This window comes from Branchiostoma floridae, chromosome 5, assembly GCF_000003815.2.
Source record: "Branchiostoma floridae strain S238N-H82 chromosome 5, Bfl_VNyyK, whole genome shotgun sequence".
NCBI classification, from domain to species: domain Eukaryota; kingdom Metazoa; phylum Chordata; class Leptocardii; order Amphioxiformes; family Branchiostomatidae; genus Branchiostoma; species Branchiostoma floridae.
The window spans coordinates 16,931,109-16,955,332 of record NC_049983.1 but is presented as its reverse complement, the minus strand read 5'-3'; the positions used below and the strand labels follow the sequence as shown (position 1 = coordinate 16,955,332).

The 24,224-nt window shown below is 40.6% G+C and overlaps 2 protein-coding genes across 6 annotated transcripts; one reads left to right on the top strand and one right to left on the bottom strand.

Moving 5' to 3' along the window:
- Positions 1-1,368: 1,368 nt before the first annotated feature.
- LOC118415119 lies at positions 1,369-7,527 on the top strand. 3 transcript variants are annotated; one of them, XM_035819483.1, is made up of 8 exons: positions 1,370-1,574; positions 1,879-2,052; positions 2,653-2,835; positions 4,342-4,448; positions 4,939-5,082; positions 5,838-5,989; positions 6,535-6,658; positions 7,235-7,527. In XM_035819483.1, the coding sequence occupies exons 1-8, from the start codon at positions 1,520-1,522 to the stop codon at positions 7,460-7,462; spliced, it is 1,167 nt and encodes a 388-aa protein (XP_035675376.1). In that variant the 5' UTR covers positions 1,370-1,519; the 3' UTR covers positions 7,463-7,527. The 3 variants fall into 3 exon arrangements, with proteins under 3 accessions (XP_035675377.1, XP_035675376.1, XP_035675375.1); XM_035819482.1 differs by having other exon boundaries at positions 1,371-1,574; positions 2,650-2,835; XM_035819484.1 differs by lacking the exon at positions 2,653-2,835 and having other exon boundaries at positions 1,369-1,574.
- Positions 7,528-8,326: 799 nt separating this feature from the next.
- LOC118415118 (histidine ammonia-lyase-like) lies at positions 8,327-24,132 on the bottom strand. 3 transcript variants are annotated; one of them, XM_035819478.1, is made up of 21 exons: positions 23,553-24,132; positions 20,965-21,047; positions 20,765-20,839; positions 20,542-20,614; positions 20,339-20,405; positions 19,299-19,336; positions 18,976-19,054; positions 18,493-18,539; positions 17,951-18,090; positions 17,553-17,600; positions 17,115-17,166; positions 16,851-16,946; positions 16,272-16,367; positions 15,553-15,692; positions 15,160-15,304; positions 14,412-14,498; positions 13,818-13,952; positions 13,270-13,378; positions 12,597-12,666; positions 11,731-11,793; positions 8,327-10,809 (listed from the first exon to the last, which is right to left on the bottom strand). In XM_035819478.1, exons 1-21 carry the CDS (start codon positions 23,791-23,793, stop codon positions 10,681-10,683), a joined length of 2,013 nt encoding a protein of 670 aa, XP_035675371.1. In that variant the 5' UTR covers positions 23,794-24,132; the 3' UTR covers positions 8,327-10,680. The 3 variants fall into 3 exon arrangements, with proteins under 3 accessions (XP_035675371.1, XP_035675372.1, XP_035675373.1); XM_035819479.1 differs by having other exon boundaries at positions 11,749-11,793; XM_035819480.1 differs by lacking the exon at positions 11,731-11,793 and having other exon boundaries at positions 23,553-24,131.
- Positions 24,133-24,224: the final 92 nt, after the last annotated feature.

The following is a 24,224-nucleotide window of genomic DNA, read 5'->3' as shown; positions in this document are numbered from 1 at the left end:
TTACATGTGTCTATTGATCGCTTCCTGTCACTCAATAACAAACGTACATGTATGTATCGGTGGAAACACTAAAAAAAGACCAAAAACAATACCTGGCATTAATTATTAGAAGCCTGTAACTACAAACGCTGTTGCTACAAGCACACACCTCTACAAACATCCAAAACATCTCCAAAAACAAAGCTTACGAGGCAATGAGACATTACCAAGTACAAGTACCCTAAACGACTCTCCAAGTAGAGGTTAGGCTCTGACAGCTTTTGACAGTGTTTTTATCAGGCTTTCTACTGTAAATGCAGAAATGTTCGCGGTGGATTAATGTTCGCGGTTTTCGCGGTGACCAATTCACCGCGAATTTAAAACCACCGCGAACATTTTTCTATAATGATATTAGATTGCAGTCTATGGTGTTACCGCGAACTTAAATCCACCGCGAAAAGTCCCTTTTCCCGATACCGCGAAATTAAATCCCCGCGAATTTAAAAACATTTACAGTATTTTGTACTGTTTTCTTAGTGTTTCGCAGCCTGGCGTGACGTCATAGAACAGAACAAAATAGAAAGCCTGATAAATGCCTAAAACCCGTCAAAAACTGCTGGCACCTAACCTCTGCTTGGAGAGTACCCCCGACAGAGGCATTTAGCAATTAGTAAGCCCCTTGCTATTTCTGAGTCAAAAGATTGGGGTCTGATACCATTCTACAACTACAAACGCCTTTCACCACTTTCCATACATGTATAGTCAATATAACTCCCTCTGTGTAACTCAGCAGCTTCATGGGCATGCAGCGCGGCAGCAGCTGGTTTAATATCACACTGAACAACCTGTCCCACCTGACTTTGGCACAGCTAGCTGCATTGTTTGATGATGCAATGATGTCCTGGTTAGGCTTAGGTCCCATTTCCAGAGCGGGGCCCGGACGGGATGTTTGCGAAACGAAAAATAAAAGTGTTTACCCAGGAGTATACAAATTATGCTCACGACTATTTTTTTTACATGCTGTGTGTTTTGTTGTTTTTATGTCATATTTTTCATTTCGAAAAGCTACCCGGATGGGCCCCGTGTTGGGAATTGTGACCTAAGCCTTACTGTATTTAAGTTCCATCTAACAAGAGCTGCGATTTGCATGTGACATACTCATGCATACGGAAACGCGCACGTTTTGAATTTGCCTCCATCACGTGTAGACTAAATGCCACGCGACTAAAAGCACCAGGGCTGATAAAAACAAACACATGGATGTCCTTGCGGCACACTGATGCTTTCTATGGGAATAGAGGGAATGTTCTCAAGCTTCCGGAATGGGTGTGCTGCTGGCTCTCCAGCCGCGTGGACAAACATTGCTTGACCAATCTGATAAACATGATGATAGTGGTTTGGACCTTTGATAAAAGGCGTCCCTCCAAATTACTAAACCGTCCTATGCTAATCTGTCAACTCATTGGTAAACCTCCAGGATCAGCTCTTCAGATTCTGAAGTTGTATATAAGGAGCACCTTTTTCTTCTACGTAGCCGTATATGATGGCGCTGACTTCATTCGCTGTTGCCTTTGTATTATTGGGACTTGCCTTGGGTGGGTATCGTTCTTTTTGAGGCTAGCTAGGGGCAGTGGGTTGTTGTAGTCTGTGAGTAAGTAAGGTATCAAATTGTGCATATGGGTGGAGTAAGGAAAGTCGTAAAAAGTGCCGTATGTACGTCATGAATGCCTGGACTCTGATCGAACCAATAACACCTTGGTCTTGCGTCCGCTAACCTAAGCCACTGGCTCATTCGACGCCACACTGAATCGCACATAAAGATGTACATAAATACATATATATGTTACGAAGGTGTTGAACGTCTGAATCGAATTTTGAGCGGCTGATGTATGTCTTCAGGGGACGATCGCGAATGTGTCACTTCCACCGCCGCTAACGGACACCACGGCCACTGCGTCACTGTGGAGTCCTGTCCCTACGCTTACTACGTCAGCGGCAAGTGTCCGTCCTACGGCTATGATGTCAAGTGCTGCTACAGCTGCCATTACGGAGGGTGCCAGACCGAATCATCAGGTACGATACGTTATCATTAAGGTTATCGCCTTTTGTATAACATCTAGTATGGGCTAATAATCTACTTTATGAATAACGTCCAGTCTTATTCTATCACCACTAATCATTATGGCGCCATCCAAAAATTTGTATAAAAACGCAGATTTAAGAAATACATAATCAGTATGCACACTTTGCATTCTCGAGAAAGCCTCGATCAAAACTATGCATTTTATGACAACGAGGACCATATATAACCCTCTTCTGAGCACACCAATTCCATTCCCGCATTTGGCAGTGACACACGGTGGTAAATCCTTTTATCACCAGGGCTAGAGAGTTAGTAAAAACACACACAGCATAAATGCCAAAGGTAATCAAGTGAACATTGAAAGCAACTTGCCAAAAACGATGGATTTCACCTTCCACGTCCGGCCTCTAGTTACTTGAGAAAATGCCATATATTGACAGTGAACGTTATTTTTTCTATGTCTAAAATTTTCATGATGTACTCACGATTCCCTTTATTAATAACGCTTTGGAACTCCTATTTTAAATAACAGTTTAAAGAGATCGATATTGTTCATAGCTATATAGTCTATGATGAAATTGCTATAGCAGGTAGTGTACCCGGGACCGAGTCGGGAGAGGGTACTGAAAACTCTACCTCCCTCTACGCTGACGTCCGCGCTGCCTGGCTGAGCCGATACGACTACCCCAGCACACAGGCTGAACTGGCGCAGTGGTTCGCACAACTTAAGGCGAAGGGCATCAACCGGGTCTATCCCAACGTGTGGGGCAACGGTAGGACTTCAAGTCACGTGAGGACAAAAAGGGTCAGCCAAATCCGGGCGGTCGTTTTTCCGTTAAGGGATACGACCACATACGGGTGGATATGATATACCACTTCGTATCCGCCTGTTTATGGGCGTATCCCTTAAGGATAAGGAAAAATAACGGCCCGGATTTTACTGGATTTTGTCCAATACGTATGTTCCTAGATATCATGATAACTATCGCAGAGTTGAACTCATTGCCACAAAAGAAGGGAAGGGACATGATCACTTTTGATAGCTTCAAATAACGCTTTGCAGCTTATGTGTCCCGTTGCTGCAGATATAGACTATGTATACTAGTGCCAGTAACTGTGACTCAGCACTAAAAGTTCGGAAACGTGATTTTAGATAATCATATCTCCATCTTTGTAGGCATGCCAGTGTAAATAGGTAAAGGATATTGTCGTACTAAATATACAAACTTATGATGTCATAGAAGGTACACATTGTCGTTTGTATTGGTACAAATGTCTCGGTTCCCTTCGGAAAAAGATTTTATCTTTGAATTGGTAAGGCGAAAGGAAATAGTTTCTGATTACAGCCCACTTATTTTAGTTTTCTTTAAACTTTTGTTTGTAGCTTTTGGTCGGAGCGATGCAACATATGCAGTTAGACCGCAAAACTGAAATTCATCAGGGCATTGGTATTTTTGACATAATATCTTGACTGTACTATTACGCAGATTGTCAACATAAGGGGGACCTATAGATTCAGTTGGTCTGTATATATCACTTTTTCTATATTGAAACAGAAACGAGGAGAACATGTTTGATGATAAGTCTACAATGTTTTTATCGCATCGAAAATGTTACGCCCTTACCAAAATAAAAAGCCAAAGTCCGCAAGTTTTTGCTAGGGTAGACTATATGACATCAGTGATAGGACGCGGCATGTGACAAATGTACACAGATGTATTTATACAGATGCCAGGGTTCTCCGTCTCTCTTTGAGACGTTTATGATAACGTTATCTTATCTCGATTATAGATAAGCACACACGCACGCGCACGTATAAAGGCACTGGGGGTAATATTGCATAGTATGTGAAAGATTGACATGATTCATTCCTCTGTGAAAAGGGAAATTTTGCTTTCGGTGTGTCTTTACTATAGTTTTATTTGGTACAGTAGAGTGACAGAATATTTGAATGTCTGTGTGTATGGGTGCATGGGTCAGTACTAGTATAACCTGAGACTGATACGTCGAGGACACTGACAGAGAGTGTCAAAAGTACCAGAAAAGATAATCTCATTTCCCGTCTTCAGTTCCCAGCTAAATTGTCTAATGTATGCACATGTCTGCTGACGTATACTATCAGGTTGGAAAAATGGATTGGAATCAGCTAGAAATTCATAATAATTGATAGAAGAAGAAATGCACAAAGACTAACAGAAATCATAGAGATCTTCCATTTTTTTGATAGAATAAGTAGTTATTGGTTATTGGTGTATAAAACCTAAATCATGTCTTTCCAGGCCAGATCTACTTCCACTCCCAGACCTTCTCGTCGCTGGGGATCCGCGGGTTTGTACAGGACGTGCTGAGATGGGCTGTAGAGGAGGGGCAGAAGGCAGGGATAGAGGTAACGCTAGTTCACCTTTATTCGTGTGGGTAACCTGTAGTCGTTGTATCTAACGTCGGGGCATTTAGGAATATAAAGTCAGCAGATGGTGGTTTTAGACAGCAATAATTTGTAATTATTGTCATTTGAAACCAACGTCCGTCGACTTGACATCTCTAAATACCCCGTTTTTCGATACAACGGATATACGCTACCCCGCGGATAAAGGTGAACTAGGCGTTAGATAAAGTTTGTTGTGCACAGTCAATGGTTTTTAACCAGCCGATGTTAACCTTTCAACAGTGACCGTCTGTCACCTTCATCAGCACAATACTGACATTTTCTATTTCACACTGAGGCTGGGTGTTGCTCGCTGCTAATGTTGCATGTACAAAGTAAAATAAATTCCAATGCAATTCATAAAAGCTGTATACTTTGGTACCATTTGAAGGCTTAAAGTACCTTTGTCATCATATTAAATCCACTGGCTTGTGAAATGCTTTACCCACAGGTCTGGGCATGGTTTGAGTATGGTCTCATGGCCAGCTGGAGTTCCAGTCCCACTGTCCCCGCCTTCTCCACCGCCGCGTACAACAGGGGCTGGATGAAGGGAGAGGCAAATGGCTACTGGTGGATGGACGCAGGGAACACTGAGGTGAGACCAAACTAGCTTTCCACCCTTCTCCTTCTACTAAAAAAATAAAGGTTATCTAGAAGGCAAATGTTCATGGGTGTTGGCCGAGGCCCCTAATGACAGTGATGTCCCGTTAGGCTAAAGTCACATTTCACCTGGAAGGTAAATCATCGCGGGATGTTGGTTGAGGCCCCTACAACACTGATGCCCCTCACATTTCCAAACCGGGGCCCAGCCGGGCTGATCGTGGAAACGAAAAAAAAGACATGTATGTGACAAAGTTCAAACATATACATACATGATGATCACAATTATTCTCTTTACATCTCGTGTAGTTTGGTGTCCTTTATATCACACTTTTCGTTCCCGAAATCCCGATTTGGAAAGTGAAGTGTCCGCGCTTAGAAGCCCCACGTGCATGCCCACAGAGATACACTGTCCCGCAGTACTGAAGCATATCCTTTGGGCGGTTTCCTGATAATCAATTCTCTTATACGTGCACATCCTTGCCAAAAAATATTATGTACCGACCGTTGATTAACCGGGACGGAGGCAGACTTGTCATTATATATTTCAGTTTATTGGCCTATTGCTGATCATGAAATGCGTGCGTCAAGTTTCGTATCAAGAGAGATCTGTACAGCTGTCATGGGTCAGATAGCTCTGCTGAGAATTTGGCAATTCAGCCGAAAGTTCAGATGAGTCCATTTTTTTTCAGTTGACGATCTATATATGTAGTTTCATCAATAACCCAACCACACCCCACACCCCTCCAGGTCCTGGACTTCCTTGCCGGAATGATGCAGGACGCGCTCGACAACTACCCCGGGCTGGCTGGAGTCCAGCTGGACGACCATTTTGCTCAACCCTCGCAGCTTGGAACAGACCTGGTGTTAACAATGACAAACGCAGCAAGGCGCATCCTCGGGTAAGTGACGTTAATGGTTGGAGAAAGTTGCAAACAGCGGACGTATCTTTTTAAACAAAGGACTTCATTTTACAATACCAACGCTGACATGAGTTGAAACTTACCCAGAAAATTTTCCAGTGAACTCCATTTGCCACTACGTCTGGCACGTGACGTCAGAAATACGTGATTGCGGTAGCGGTTCGAAAGCAAGAGATAACCTATGTCGACCCCCGTCTCTTTTCAAGGTCAAGGGTGTAAACCGCCTCCTTTAGTCCTCACAAAGAAATCTGAGTCCAATTGTGTTTCGTTTAGCGATACAGAGTGTCCCGGAGATGTTATGTGGGCAATATTTGCTAGCTTGGGATGAAATTGCAATCTTTTTCTTTATCGTGGAACAAAAGAAATGACTCCTACCGTGACCAATACGAGAGAGCATAGGATATGGTTGGGAGGGTCATTCATCACTAAAAGTGGCTTCATAATTTCAAGAAACATAGCATAAGTTGTGATGTTGATCTTTGTTTAGCATTGGTACTTATACCTGTATCCTGTTATCCCACCAGCCAGGTGTCGGGCAGGGTGTCGTTCTCACCGATCGTCCCTACCAGCCTGTCCGTCAACGGTTACAACGTAGACTGGGTGTCCTGGGTAAAGGAGGACATCGGCTTTCATGAATACGTCCCTCAGGTTAGTTGGTAAAGTTATGTTACATATTAGGGGGGGGGGGTATCGGTACAGCAAATTCAGGTACAGGTTCGGTCCAGGTCCAGAAGACCAGGTCTAGTTCCGGACCTGAACCTGGACCTTATTGTCTGTGAAAACTTTTGAATGGGAAATACCCAAAACAATGATCCATTTAGCTACAAAGTATCCTATTTCTACGTCAGTTTTAAAACCTTATGCCCTTGTAAACAGCACTAATGACTATTTAACCTAGACCAAGTTTAACTGTAGAAACTTGACAAATGAACTCCCTTACTTCGCTTTTGTTGTTTTCTTGGACCGATAAGCCACAAAACACGTAAACGACTGCCGATATAATCTGTTCATTTTCTAATCGGTACACAATCTGGTCCAATGATTTTGTTTAGGTCCGGATTTTCCGGACCTGACATTTTTGAATCAGAGAAGGGCCTCAATTTTCCCCATCAACCTCTGCTTGGTCTGAAGAGTGGTTTTTGCCTTCTTTTGAGGCAATGGAAGACGGATTTACCATATGTGCACACTCGCCATCACCCCATCTATCTATCTATCTCCCCCCAGATTTACCGTGACAACGCCCCAGCCTTTAATTTGGAACTGGATCGCGTCATGTTGGAGGTTGGGAAGACCAAGCTGGTGATCGGGCTCCGGTGTAACGGCTCGGGAGCTCCCACGGCGTATTCTGAACTCAGTCAGATGCTGGGCCGCTGTGAGACCGAGGGGGTCGGGTACAGTATCTGGTACTCCCAGTGTTTCACCCAGCTCTACACGGACCTCATGTTGGGGTAGGTAAACCACGTGCAGAAATAAATACCACAAAGTTTGAAGAGACAGAAATAAAACAAGCAAAACAGGCTGGACTACTGTATTATTGGTCACTTCGTGTACTGATAAGAATGGGAACATTAGAATGAAAGTTCATGTGACATTGTAACGATTTTATAGGGAATAGGAACAGCTACATCAAGCATATAAAGTGTGCAAGGTTTTCCGCGCTACCACTGAATGCCTCAACACAGTACTATTGTAAGACTTGTAACCCACACTCAGATGCAGCTTGCTCCAGACCCTTGCAATTTAGCCCTGCATATTGTAACCTCCTCGCAATTCAGCCCCTGGCAGTCAAGAGAGTAGTCGGTCCACCAGATAACCAAGAACAACAAAAAGATATACATAGTCATGTTTCTGCCAGTGGCGCTGAATGGTATTGGATCGAGACCGACCGTCCTGTCCTTGGTGCTGAAACAACAGGCACACACAACCGGGCCGCCGTGTACAAGTTGAATTGACATGATACCAAGAACCTCACAGTTAGTAGGCCAGCTTCTTGTCCCCCGCTACGTCTATCTAGTCAGTATCAACCTATCCTTAATGCTGAATTGATTATCTATCTTCATTGTGAACTAGGAGTCTAAATCCTTTATGAAACTGGGGATTTAAAATGGTAACAAACATTAGACAAATGAAGCTTACAGTGTCGTAATCAAATGTTGTTTACTATCCTCGACTTTCCAATGACGAGCAAAAAAAATGCAGAGGAACAACAAATGGGGGCACGCTTGTTATCTTTAAAGATCACAGAATAAATTCAAGTACGATATAAAGATCTAGTGTGTTTCATACATGTGTACAAGATGACAAACGCTTCAAAAGTCTTGTAGTCATGTTTTTATTTTGGTAGACCTATATTCCCAAAAGTTGATACACAAACATTTGAAACTCAACCTTAAACCATACACAACCAACTTAAGACTAATTCAGCCAGAATGCAATTTTGCTATTGTTCCCAATTTCTCGCAAAAAAAGAAATCTTACATTGTTACAGGGTTATTTCCCTTGAAAATGACTACGGCTCATATAGGACTCAATGGCTAACAAACGTTGAAACACATTGTCAACAAGGACTGGCTGTTGCCATGCATAGATCCCATTACAAGATTCAACAAATCAGCTTGCCGAATTTCTATGCCAGGCATTCTGATCGGTCATTCTGTCTTGATAATGCTCTAGATAATTTTGACATCCCCAATCATGTATTGTGATATGTTGGCTATTACGCATATTCAGTGTATTTTGTTTTGCATTCAAGTCAACTTTGAGGCTTTACATCAACATAACCTCTTTGGTACATTGTAGACATCAACAACAATACATACACTCTCCACTGTGCATGGATCTCAATGTAACGCTAGGTTACCTTTATCCGCAGGGTAACCTATATCCGTTGCTTTCAGAAATGGATATTTAGGGATATGAAGTCGAAGGACGGTAGTTTCAAACTACAATATTATGAACAATATTATTACAACATGAAACCACCGTCCGTCCAGTTGATATACCTTAATACCGTGTTGGTAAACACAACGAACATAGGTTACCCTGCGGATAAAGGTGAACTAGCGTTAACTTGTTTCAACTACAATCTTGATATTTGTACATGATGTAAACTGACTGTAGAGATGATTCTATTCATTCACCAAGGTTGTATTGGTGCACTCTTATTCAGTGGTTTAGCTTAATACATTATATTCAACAATTTCTTGAACTTCTTTAATCCATAACACACTATCACTTCTATCACTGGGTCCTTGGACCTTAAATTTCATTCTCTATCTTGTACATTCACAAGACGTAAAGAAAATAGTCGTGGCCATTATTTGTGTATATATTTAAGTATACATTTCTATATTTCGTTCCCCAAAGCTGCCCGGCTGGGCCAAAGTTTGGAAATGTGATACAAGACCTAAGGCAGTTACTGTAGGGCAAACCCATAATCTATACATTATATACTTCATTAAATCTACTACAATGTGGTACTTGCCACAAGTTGCCAACACTCTTCATCTACAAGGACACATACTAGTATTTGCCATGATAATACAATGTGGTATACTTTGCTGATTGCTTCAAGCTTTTCCCCATGTGGTAGAGAGAAATTTAGTTCCATTTAAGACATGTGTGGAACAGTTATAGCAGTACTTTGCAAGCTCTAAAGTCTAAACCTTCTTAAAAAATATAAACACTACTATGCAGTGATATGAATTCTCATGACTCTAAATCTATTGCTTTTGAAAGTTGACCATGATCACAATTTGTTAGCAGCATGAACGGATTTCTGTCCAAATATCAGTTTCAGTTGCCCACAGTTATACTGAAGTGAAGCACACCATTTTTGTTAGTACAGGTTATACTGCAGCTTAAGAACAGATAGCTTTTTAAGCCATTCCCCTTAGGCCATACCTCTTACTTTTTTCTAGAAGTCTGGTGCATTCTTAAGGTGCTTTGATCAATGTCTTGAAATGCAGGACTAACAAATGGCTTAGAACCCTTCTTAACTACTAAATGAACCTGTTGGTCAGTATCTATATCTGTATCTATATAGCCGGTATAACCGCCATTCGGCGCAACACACCAGCTTCGCAGGCACGCGGTGCGGCGGCAGCAGCTGGTTATACTACACCGAACGATCCGTCAGTACACAATAGTAAGTTATACACTAAATGTAAGTAAAACTGAGGTCTGTGAGAAGATGCATGAGCATCTTTATACATTTCATGGCCTGTTGAAAACACTGCCCCACAATGAATATAAACAATTGATAGCAAAGCAGATATGAAGAAAGTGGTAGAGATAATTATTTACTTTGGTAGTAGAACATTGGCATTGTGCTCTGGTCTTACAGTCTTGAGATAGTTTATGTAGAGAGAATTACTATTGCTTTTAATGCTTCTAATAAATTCAATACTTCAAATGAACCTAGAAAGTCAATCTTGGTGTATTGAAAGAGTCAATCATTAGATAGTGTTTTGGTTCTGTTGTCAACAGTATTGAATGTGTTTTAAACACATACATACATGTATGACTTATATGACTGTCATGGCAAGTACTGAACCAACCACAATTACAGAAAATGTGGCAAAATTTTGTTCCCAACATAAACATTTCTGCCCCAAACTTGAAGAACATTGGAGACATTCCTAGTCCACAACTTGGTCTCCTCTGGATGTTCAGGGGCCCATCCTGAGCTGATGTAGAGGTAGGTTTGAGAGGTAACTACTGGTGGGAGACCCCATCCTCAGCTCTTTCACCTCCCGCTCGTGGAAGTCATCCAGGTACGGCTTGGCCGCTCCCCAAACCTGGGACGAGAAACGGACCACAACGTTAGAAAGTGGTTCATGTAAGCTACACCTTCCCTATTGTTGGCTGTCTATAGGACTCCTACCTCCATCCCAAAATTTGCTTGATGGGGGAACAGAAGTGTAAACCTACCTGCAATGCATGACGTTGAACTGATGAGAAAATTATTTTTGTAAGCTTAAAAAAAATTTATGGATAATTGATGAGCAATAGTACCTGACCGACAAACACCTCTTCTTTATCACGAACTAGGATGGATGTTTCCCATCAAGATTAATTAAGTCTGCAGATTGAGAATTACTTTGAATTCATCATTTCATGACGATGTGCTGAAATGACTCGAAATGGATTTTCATCAATGTTGTGCCTTTGGAGATCCCAGAAGCAATTTTGCAGAAAAAAATCTGCAGGTTCAATTTTTGAAATACAAGAAAATCACTGCATCGTAGAATAAGTGTAGGGTGAGCTGTAGAATGTGTAGTGGAAGGGGATCCAAAGAAGCACAAGCTCATATTGTTTGCATTAGTACTTCATAACATAACATTGTATAACATAAAAATATGTAAGAAGTTAGGGACCATTCCCAACATGATCCAGGAGTCACCACTGCCCAGTAACATAAACACCTCTTGTCATGCCAAATAAACTTGAACTTGGGTCACCAAGAGAGAGAGTATAGGGCAAGGTCATACAAATCCAATACATAATTTTAGCTTCCTTAAAATCAAGTCAAAACAAGAAAATATAAATGCATCAAGTTAAATCATGTAATAATATGTTTAATTTCAACATGTACAAAAAAAATTAAGGATCTATCTTTATAATATTATTGAGCAAGGATTTGTTTGGCCTTTATTATACACCAAAGTGACATGAAATAACAAAAATTGGAACACCCCAAAAAGAAGGATTTAGTTCACCCTATCAATCTGTACTACCTCTCTCTGGTACTCATCCACATATGGTTTGACAGTTTCCCAAGCCTATAACAAAAATTGTGCAAAAAGAGATGTTTATTAGTTGAGCTACTATTAGCCTGATTAAATCTCACTTATAGCATCCCTCCAAAATCCGGTCGGCCTCTGCAGTACGGGGCCAGTCTATACGGCCCTGGAGAGCAGAGTTTGTGTTACACAGACTAAGCTACTATCAATCTTAAACTGTTCACAGGCTTATTTGCAGTTTTTGTGTTGGCCTTTCCACTGCGAAATCCACAAATGTGTTTCAATCATTACAGCACTAATACAGAAATTGTTTGAAGTAACTTTGTATCAACATTAATATTGCAAAAATTGATTTTTGTTCCTCCTACAAGTGCCTGTGAACAGAAATGCCACGCATTTGTGGATGTAGACCTGTAGACAATGGAAGGTCTCCTCTGGATGTTTTGTGGCCCATCCAACTACTGGTGGGAGACAGCCATTTCCGGAGACCATGCATTGATGACTTCCATTTGTGTACCTACTCTTAACACCCCCATTCCACTAGGACGGCGCTCTCGCCGCGCTCTCTCTGTGACCTCGAATTTGACAGATCGCTCAACGAATTGTATAGAAAAGACACAAACCTTTTTACACTTTGAGCGTTTTGTTGTCTTCTCTGTCACACTTTTAAATTTTGTATGATACACCTAGTATGAAAGTGAAGGTTTACACATAATCCTAGTCAGAGCACAGCGCAATCGACGCCTAGAGGAAAGGGGGCCTCACAGATTTAATCTAGATCTCACAAACCCCTTGCTACCCAGTTGAGGTATGGCTCATAAAGTTTTGCGCACAAATCTTACCTCGCCCTCTCGCAGCAGCCTGGTGACAGCATCAATGTCAGGAGACATGAAGCGGTCCTTGTCCCAAGGGCTGGATGAATAAAATATACAAGAAGTTAGTTAAGTCGAGGGAAATCATGTGTTTTTAGTTAGTAATATATACAATATAGGACAAAAAGAGGATCTGTGTCAGTCTTATAAGCAGCCCAAGACAGCACTCAGCTAACTTTAACACAAGATGAAATGGGAATTTCACAAAATTGATCTTCATCCAGTCCTGGGGCACTGAAGAGCTCATCTTCCAACAGATGTGACAGACAGACCACAACCAAAGACAGTCAACATTGTTCAGACAAAAGTTAAGTAAAGTTAAACCCTTCCCGCGGTGCCCATCTCTGTTTCCTTAGCCCTGGGCCACACAACACAATCACTACAGCAGGGGGCTAGTCCACTGGTAGTGGTGTGTGTTCAACTTCAATACTCTTTCCCAAATGCTGAGTGCTAAGCAGAGAAAGCAGCATTTACCATTTTTAAAGTCTTTGGTATGACTCTGCCGGGATCGAACTCACTACTTACTGGATGCAAGGCAAACACTCTACCCACTAGGCCATTGCACCGGCTATGGCAGACAAAAGTAGAACTTTGTAAAGTTACAGTAGCGTTAAACAGTAGAACTTGTAGAATAAGTGCTCACTCTGCCACATTCCTGACGAGATCGTACACCTTCTCCAGCGGGACGGTAGTGTGGAGCGGCCGTAGGAACTCCATAGCCTGGCACGCCGCAAGCAGCTCGATCGCCAGAACTAAGTGGAAGATAAAACAAAAATTTTCCCTTTCTATGATCAGATGAATTACGATTGGACAAAAAGCAGGCGGGAATCGGAAGGGGTCATAAAAAGTTTATACAGTTAATCTTATACAGCTACTGTAACACTTTTTGACAATGTTTTTAAAGTGACAACGAAACATACATGAAAGGTTTTGGTGACAAATGATTTGAAGTAGAAAAATATTCTTAGATTGAATGTATGCTTTCTTCCTTAATTTTAGGAATGACAATACATCGTATTCCGAGTGCCACACCTTGCCTGCCCACCGAAGCCAGGTGGAATTCAGGTGCCTTTTTGAAGATTATGCTAAAATCCTTAAGGGACTAATATGTTGAGCCAAAGGGTGTCTTAAAGTATAGCTAATTAGTACATGTAGACACAGAAATAACATAATTTACAGGACACTACAAACCTTGCTCCACGTGCTCCACCACTTGCAGTGCTTTACGTGCAGCGAACCCGCCCATGGACACGTGATCCTCGGTAGCAGCGCTGGTGGACAGGGAGTCCACCGACGACGGGTGGGTCAGAACCTTGTTCTCTGATACTGTGGAGGGCAGGGAGACAGTTTAACAAGTATCTATTAAACTCTAATCCTTTTGCTGGGTACCCTAAGACATAATACCACATCATTTGAAAAAAAAGAAGTAAATATAAGGACATGTACTTGAATATACAACATCAGTTATCTGCGGGATATGCACACTTCAGCTATCCAGGTGTTTAAGACATTCTGGAGATGGCCGTAATAAAATGGAGACATTCTTGTTCAATGTGGCAATCTTTGGGTACCTTAATGCTTAGTTGTAAGGGTTGACATTACATGTAAATGGTCTTTATCTAGTAGACAAATTAATGCCTTGGAGTGACAGGAACAGTTCTGTTGCCAAAAATAGTATTGGACAGAAAGAGTTGTCCATTCTCTAAGAGCAATTTTGAACTTGAAGCCATGATAAATACATTCTCTAAGACTGATTTACAGCTTGTGTCCATGATAGATACCCACCCAGAGCAGCAGCCGTGCAGTGAGCGATCATGAAGCCGGAGTTCAGTCCTCCCTCCTCCACCAGAAAGGCTGGCAGTTCACTCAGAGCTGTAACAAACAACATCAAACAACTTTCAATGCAATACAACAATTCTACACTGAGTAGGACTAGACTAACATAGAATGATATTAGATAATATTTCAAAACATAAAAATTTTGTTTAAATTTATCCAACAGCTATCCATTATGTTGTAGAATGATGTAGTGCGTCAATGAAAGGATTACTAGTAAGATTTAAAATGACTAGTATACACATCAGAACTGAAAGTAGTAAAGAAAGGGTAAGAAGAGGAAAGGGGTAGAGGAGGGAGGACTACCGGATGGAAATGCCTACTACTGATACAATTACACCATTGTTTACACATTTTACACTACCACAGTGGGAAAACATTTTAAGTTTGGATAAGGGCACATCAATATGATGAAATCTTATAACATGAACTCTGAGAAAAAGGTAACTTACGAACAAATGTCTAATAGTAAGTGTATAATATAAAGTGATGATAAATACAAATTAAAGTACTTATTAGGGAACGAGGATGTCCCCTGTATCAGTGACGAGCCACCAGCCTTCCAGTGACGTTGTTGGAGATGGTTTTAACTGAAAAATAGTTATTTTGACTAATCCAGCATGGACAAGGGTAAAAAGACAACATTTGATAAAAACAACATCGATTCCTTAATCAAGATTTAGAGGGGTTTCCTTACATGGGTTGCAGAGCCTCTCGATCCGCCGCTCGCTCATGGAAGCCAGTTCATGAACACCGATGGCCAGGTAGTCCAGGGCCTTGGCTGGGTACTCGCCGTGGAAGTTACCACCGGAAATTATCTCATGTCTTTGGGGGAAAACCATCTGTTTTTATGACGTTAAGGAACGCTTATACAACTGGAGAACAACTTTGCAGGCTTTGTATATCAGCATGATGTTCCGTTCCTTCCTATTGCCCCCTTCCCCACTAATACCAACTTTTTTTCCTCTTCCTGCTCCTTCCTTTGTCCTGTATCCTACATAACTATCTTCCCTGTCCCATTACACTCTCTCCCTTGCCCCCTCCAGTCATTGCTGCACCCTTGCAGAAAAGTTCTGCACTGCAAGGATACAGGATTGTCAGTGGCGCTGTTCATCTCCGTGGTGATGATGCCCCTCACGAAGTCGATGGTGTCTTTGACGATTCCATGAACTTGCGGGCAGCATCTCAGGGTGTACGCGTCCTGTACACGGTCACAGAAACGGTGGCTCTCTAAAGACGTTAGAAGAAGAAAAAAAAGACTGTTGAGAAAAAAGTACTATCATTTCACAATGTAAATCTAGAACAAAAACAGCTCATACCACATCCATCCTGCTTTCATCAATCATGTAATCTGTAAAATTTGTAAAATATAAGGGTAACCCTACTTCACCTTTATCCGCAGGTGACCTTTACCTTGTTTGCTTTTAACACGGTATTCTATGGAAGTCAAGTTTGTGCACTGTGGTTTCAAATTGTAATATTTTCAAATTATGCAGTTTGACACCGTTGTCCGTCAACCTGATCCCTGAATACCCCGTCTTTAAAACCAACGGAAATAGGTTACCCCGCAGATAAAGGCGAACTAGCGTTATGTGTTTACAAGCTCTATGGCCTTTTTTTGTGTGCAATTTACCTGCATACACTTGCAATGTAGCAAACTTTTTCTGTATTCAACTTGTAGCACACTAAAGCTAGCCTGGTATCCAGTCTCTTCTGTCCTCTCTGCAAATACGTTTTACGGAGGGGACATAAGAGACTCAGGAGCTATAATACCAGGCTACATAATTGCCATACGAGTACAAAATGTACCTGATATCTCGGACGGGTAGAGCTCTGAGTGTAGTAGTGAACGGAACCTGCGAGCGACCTCGATCTGACCCTTGTGTGGCCGGGCTGCATGGATGTCTGCGGGAAAATGTCAGATACATGTATATCGATAAGTTTAACATGTATCTATGGGCTTTAGCATTATCATTGATATACTAATAATAATGATAATTATGATATCAATAATCATTGATAGGTGTAGAGGAAGAAAGATGGGGTCATTTTCCCTCCCAGTTTCTTTCAAACATCAGGATGAAAGCATACACATTTTTTTATACTTCATATACTGAGATTCTTGATTTGTGAACCAAAACGTTATTTTAGCGACTCTTCAACTGCTTAAATTTCATCATAACGATTATTTGATCACTCAACACTTGACACGGTGATGTGTTTCAACACTTAAACTCGGCCATAATGTTCCACTGGACAAAGTCAGAAATCTGCGCCTCCATGATAAATGCAAGACGAGGATACTCCTATTTCCTCAATCTGCTAAAATAACATGCCGCAAACATTCGAATCTACAGCACTGTTGCAGTAAACTGTTGAAACACTGACCGCTGTCAAAAGCCCTGGTTGTTCCTTTCAGTACGTCCAAAGTCAGGGCTGCGACAATGTCCGCCTGGCGAGCAATCCCTTCTGCACGCTCCAGAGCTGAAGACAGGATAAGATACTGATTAAGCTAATAATAAAATACCTTTCTTGGTCTTACTTACTTACATATCTTTGAACATGTGTTTTTGTAAGACTTAGATGGCCGCTATGCTCTACAGGAAAAATTAGAATCTCAACAATGGGAAACAACAGCTACTGCTGACTCACCCTCGGCTCCAAGTGATGTAATGAGCTGTGTGCCATTGATCAGTGCTAGGCCCTAAAGGGGTGACATCAAATTGATGAGTAGATAAATAAATACATGTAGATAAAAATCAAATTCAATAGCACAAAAATGACAGTATATGGGATTAGCTATAGCCAATGGAACAAGTGGCCTTTCAGATACAAAAATGGCAAAAAAGTATGAATAAAATCATTACCCCTCGTGATGATGTATAAGAAATAGAACAACTACATGTATCTAACAGAAATTCAGTCTAGTTTGTGTTGTCAAGGTTGGCCGTATATTGGTGTAATACAAAAATTTTCAAATCCCAGGCCGATTCCCAGGAAAGCCTCAACTTAATAGACACTAAAAGCACAGGAGATATTATTGCACAATTGCCAAGTAAGAATATGAAAAATTCAACATTCTTACTGTACCTCTTTTGGTCCAAGCTTGACAGGCTTCAGTCCATGTGCTTCCAAAACCTGCAAGTCAACAAAAACAATTTGCAACCAAAGCATGCACAGAGAAAATACAGGTGCTGCAATGTCATGTATTTCTTGAATATTTGAAAACCAGAAAACAAATTGTCTGTTACTAAAACACCTGAAAACTTGTTTCTTATAGACATGCAGTTAGAAAATAATTGGAATCAAGGGGAAAATGTTAAGATATAAAGGAAATGAAAAACATTGCTAAAACCGTTGCAATGGAAAGCAAAATCAACCGCACCTATGTTTAAAAACAAAACGCCTATGACCCTTCCTATCACACCCCTTAACCAATTCAGCCTTAAGAACTAATGCCTCTGAGACATTGCTGAAAAAAAACTTACATCCTTGGCTTCTCCCCAGCCAGTCTTGGGTGACCACATGCGGCCTTCTCCCAGCATGCCTTGCGCCAGGTGCGACAGTGGGGCTAGGTCTCCGCTAGCGCCGACAGTTCCCTTCTCCGGGATCCATGGCAGACAGGACGCTACGGTAATGTACATGAGACAAGGTTGTACTTTATGTATTTTCAATACACTTGTTTATTGGCTACTCTGTCAACGGAACTAAACTGATGGCTGTAATTTTTGACATTTTGCATTGTTGCTGTGACTGCTTTACTGCAAACTTAAAACTAGTGCACCCATTACTATATTGCACAAATGTATGTGACTATAGCGATACTGTGAACTTAAAACCACTGCAAACACACTTTCCCCCTGCTGCGACATTAAATCAATGCAAATTTAAAGGTATTTGAAGTTACTGTACATTAAGTGTATAAGACATGATTTAATAAATCTTTAATTTAAAAAAATCCATCTAAATGTGAACAATACTCTCAGCTATTGTGCGCCTTTAAGCTATCATGTTTAATGCAATGACTTACCATTGAATGCATCGATCATCCGAGTCAAAGTCTCGAAAGAAACACCACTGAAAAAAAAATAGCAGTTAGACACTTAGTTCAGAATGCTAGAATAAGACATGTATAATACTATTTATACATTCTTAAGCATCATTTAGGTTTTTGGAATCTACAAGGCAAATACTGGTATCACAGGCAGAATTACTTGAAGGGAAATTTGTGAAGGTCTAGCTATAGTATTATCATAAGCTTGGTTATCTCTCCAAGAATCTGACATAACTTTAAGATGTCTTTATCCTTGCCAGGCACCTCTATTTGAGTCGCGTGTCCCTAGGCCACGTGCTCAGAGTAAATGAATCATCACTCCTGACGAAGGTCGACAGATGTTCGACCGGGAATTTGAGGTGAGCAATTTGTTGTGTTGACTGACAGTTAAGAACTACAATATAGATTATACCAAGACAGATGAGCTTTCATGCTAATATGTCTTTATCCTATTGTTACCTGTAGCCCTTGGCGAGGACGTTGATTCTCAAGGCAAACAGCATACGGGTCCTCTCTGGTGTCAGGGGAGGACCAACACCTGATGCAACAAACAGCTATCAATTATAGCTATCATCCGTTAGCCTAAAAAAATTGATCTTAGGGTTGACATGAATTTTTCTCGCAAATCTTTTCATAAAAAGTCGATTTGGAGAAAAAATATATCTTGTAAAGCAAGCAAGTTGATTAATCTATGTTATGAATTTGTAAATTTAAAGTTCAAATGGTATTAAAGAATGACTTATTTTACTCATTTTCATCAAACTGATATTTGATATGTTCACCTGCAGAGTGAGACCTGATCAGGTTTTCTTGCAGCTCCCTGAAAAAAATAAATATAAACAGTGAAAAAAGTTCTTTGGACTTTCTATGATGATTTAGGGTTCTTGCCAGCATAGTTGAGCCTCTATGTTGTGATTTGTTTCCTTATGCTGTGATTTGTACTCCTAAACTGTGTTTCAACCAGTTATTTAATAAAATCTGGCCCTCAGGCCACACCAATTTAATTTCTTGGTTCACGGATTTTTTCATAAAAAATATGGAGCGAGAGGGCGAAATAAAAATAAAAATAAAAATTGTAAAATGGTTGGTGTAAAGGTAACGGCTAATCCAAAACATAAAGAAAAAAAGTTTTCAGCCTGAAAAAAGTACAAAAACACTATTTTTGTACAGTAACAGCACCTGTACCCACACTTTAAGGAGCTTATAATATAAAAGCCAATTTGCTACAACAGAAAGTTGGTGAATGGTTTCATTAATGGTGAAAAATTGCTGATTGGTAATTTTTATTTTTATTTTTTTCCCAAAAAATAGGAGCGAGCGAATCCGTGAACCAAGAAATTAAATCGTTGTGGCCTCAATTTGCAAGAACCAGAGTTTTGAAGGGGTATAGATTAGAAAATTTTCAAGATGAGGATGCTCCAATATATTTCTCCTATCTACACAAACATTTAAAGACCATGGATGGTTGACTTCCACTGCCAGATAACATTGATCAAACAGAGACCCTGGGGAATGAACCATTTACATCTGCCTAAGGCTGTGTTTCTGCACCCATGCCAGATACTTGTTGAACTGTGTTTAATGTACTTCAATTTTGCTACCATTGTCTCCTGACAATGCCCCCTTTTCTGTCATTCAAAAATAATACTGTCCAACTAAAACAATCGTTGTAGCCTAAGGTGTGTAGCCATATCATAGCTCTCAAATTTCTTCTGTCCTCTCGACAAAAAACTGGATTGACATAATCTCTTAATGTTACAGGTAAAAAAACAACAGATGTTATACTTTAAGAACAACAGTAAGAAATAAACCTTTAACTTACACCAACTTGTTGCCTGGAATGACTGTCCTTGCAAACTTGCCAAAGCCTGTGTTAATTCCATAGCACACTGTAGGTAGACAAGGGATGATATATATATTTTTAGAATCATAAATTGACTATTCATTCCCTTAAACATATGCACATCAAATATGATCACGCTAAGAAAAAAAACATTACACTAGTAAAGTTGGACATTTAGTTACCTTTGTTTTCAGTCAAGATATTTTCCAGCAACTTTCTCGCTTCTTTTACCTTGGACAGGGAGTTGTCTGTCAACTGAAAGGTGAAAAAGACATGGTGTGATATGTCGTTGAAGGTTAGACAGATATGCCAAAGTCATGAAACCCAGATACATCGTCAGAGATGTTTTAGAAGAATCCAACATTACTTATCATACATTGTACATAACATTAACAGTATGCCCACCTTGATTTTGTAGAGTCCTTTTCCCAACTGCATGAGATCAGCTGGTGTGAGGGAGTTGCCATCCAGGGACAGATACTGGATAAACATGAAGAAATGTGCTTTAGATCACTCTGCTATTTAGATGATGGATAAGAATACTGTCAACTTACAGTTAAGTAACTGTACAGTAATGAAACAGTAAAAACATGACCCTTACTCACCTCAATAGGTTCCTGATAGTGCAGCCCAGACTGTGTACCGGCTGGTACCAGGGCTGAGCCACTGCCGCACCCTGTACTCAACACTGGGGGAAACCAGAGGAAAGGGTCAGGTGAGATGATTATGGTAATGAGGAAACTATTATACAAAACTATCACAGGAACAATATTTGTTTTCACATCTGCATTATCACATAAATATCTTCATTTTATCATAAATATAATTATGCTTTCACTAATCTGCAAGCTGCCATTAAAAAATATTGATGAAATAAAACAAATGAAAGCAACTTGATTGTAAAAATCATACAACTTTTTCCATCAAAACCTTGTCACGATTACTACTGTTTATAACATTAGATCAGAAATAGCATCAATGTAAGTTGTAATTAAAACAATAAAAGTACCCTTTACATATACAGTTTACATTGATACTTGAGAATTAATTTAAAAAATCTCAAAACATTTGCTGGTAAAATATTTCATCTGTTTATGCAGTCTATAAGTACCTCTTATTTTGAAGTGTTTATTCTCACTGGCACAACCAAATAATGTTTAGAGTCTTAGACTGTAAAACTTTTCATGTGTCCTTCAAACCAAATTTATTTTGTGTGTGTGTTCAGATACATGTTTTGAAAGGTACACTTAAACAACATGCCTCAAACCAAATCGACTCGTGTAATGTTATGTCTGAAAAGAACAAGAATACTCGACAGCAATTTCAAAATCAAATTTTTGTCAATCACATGACAAAACCAACATAAAACATTTTTCTTTCCAAAACTGTCAGTCTACAACAGATACATTGGGTTCTTTATATGTTCATTTAAACCTCTGGGATTTCTAGTTCTTTATAAGCACATTGGCATTGAAACCTCCGGATATTCTAGTTCTTTATAAGCCCATTGGAATCTCTGGTATTGTGAACTCTAGCTGACTACCCTACCCTCACAATAAGTTCATATGTCCAAAGGGCACACATGTTTGAGTCAGTCCAAAAGTCCAAGCAGTTCTCTCTTGCCATTGGTCAAGGACCAGAGGTGTGTTGAAGGTTGGGTCAGCAGTCCATGTAGAAATTATCAGTAAATTTCACAAACATATCCTGCTATTGGTCAGAAAAAGGGGGTGTGTCAGAGGTGGGTCATTCATCACACCCAAATAAAGAAAAGTGCAAGCTAGGCATCGTACAGCTGGCCTTGAAAGCTGTTTAATAAAGGGAGGAACAGCGATCTGGATGATTTGACTTTTCCAACTCTTCCCAGTCAACTTGGATAGGCTTGCTGAGTTGACCAGGGTGTTGGGCCAAGTTTTTATTTTTATAAAGGGCTGAAACATCAATAAACTCAACTCATCAGAGGTCCCATGATGTAGGTTAACAGGCCAGTGACCTTATTTTACCTCTACAAACAGATTATGAGCTAACAGGGCTGGAATGCATGCCCTGCAGCCTTTGTGTCCTTGGTGTTTTTTTCTTGTCTTGTTCTTAAATTACCTGTCCCAACACCTGGGTGTAACGTTACTGTGGATCAAGGTGTTGGGACGTTGGTCCACGGAAGCTGGACAAAAATGAACAAAGATTTGCTGGAGAATGCAAAGTAAAGCACCTAACTTTATTACCAATCAAATTGAAAGACTAATATAACTTATCAAAAGCAGACAGACAATGTTTCTTTGGTCTTTGCATTTGGGACAAATAACAAAAGTCATTGGGAGGTAATCTAGTAATGCTGTAACAAAAACAAAATTAAGGGGAAAATCCCACCATCTTACTGAAAATGTACGAGAGTATGTAATATGTACCAATAATGAATGTTTTCAGAAAACGTTTTACTTTTACGTTTTACACAAAAGACTCCGTTCCATGACATACTAAATGGATTGTCCCCCCACCTGATCTACTCAAATTAGGCAACCGGTTCTGACTGGTCCGGGGCTGTGGCCTCCAAAAGCGACTCGTCTGTCATGTCAGTTTCAACAAAAGCTCCTTGGTTTCAATTAATCGTAAACTAAAATGATTCACAGCTGGACATAAAATAGACCGTTACACAAACAGTTCCGTGGCCTGTCAGCGTTAGGACATCTAAAAACAAAAGTTTGTACGGATGCGGCATGCAAACATTTCTGGCAAAAGGGATATCAAATTATACCGGACAAGTGTTGTGTACAGTCAAAACAGGTAAAAACAATTGACCTTGGTTCTACGTCCTTACAACTTATTAGATAGATAACACTTTTTATCACCTATTATAGGACTCTAGGCATGAGACCAGAGAAATTCTGCTTTGAGACTCTGTCTCTGAGACATCAAATTTACTTGTGTTGCAAGTTTTTCAGTCAGCTGTGACTACAAAAACATTTGAGGGATGAACCACGAAGCGGTTTTTTTTTTAGAAATGAGAATCCAGCAGTTGCTTAAATGCATTTAAAGAGAAAAGAAAAGCAGGAAACTATGGTTGGAACCGATACATTAGTCAAACAGGAAAACAGTTCGCCAAGAATCACCAGCTGATACTCCATGCGGTGAATATAAACAACCTAGCCTAAGACTGGGATAGAAAATCGTGAATATTGCGATCATAAATGTAACATACCGACGTGAACGAAATCGTTGTCGTCCAAGACGTCCACGATGGGATCATCGGGGTCTAGCAGGCCGTCCCCTCGGGCCCGCCTGACTTGGAACCCGGGCGATTTTCCCGCCAGATCGACTGGCAGGGACCGCGCCTTCCGGTACCGCCGCATGGTCTCCTCCGCCAGCCATTCTATCTTCTGGGAGCCGTCTTTGCAGGGAACCGTGAAGGTCTCGTTGAGGATCTTGACCGTGATCTTCATCGCTGGGAACGAATTGTGGGGAGCCCAGGACACTGTGAGGTCGAAAGTACTAGTATCTGCCCTTAGATAGCCTTGGTCTAGATCGAGTTCTGACGTGGCCCCTCTTTTACAGGCGGAAATAAATCGAAATGTGACCCGTGATCTTGAACTTGGCCACTGCAGATCAATCAAGCAAATGTTTGAATACACCTTCAACTCAAACACTAGCAACCGGCAAGTATAAGAGCTCTCAAAAATCGTTGGCAAACAAAGCACTCTGCTCTTTGCTACCGAGAGAAAAACATGCGCCACACACCAACACGTCGACTTGTTTATCTGCTGCGTGGAGCGCGAACCTCGTGACCAATCACATGCGTCATTTGTGTCACACCCACAGACTTGTTTTTATCAAACGAGTTCATTCGATTATAAGGGAGAAATTCTGACTAGAT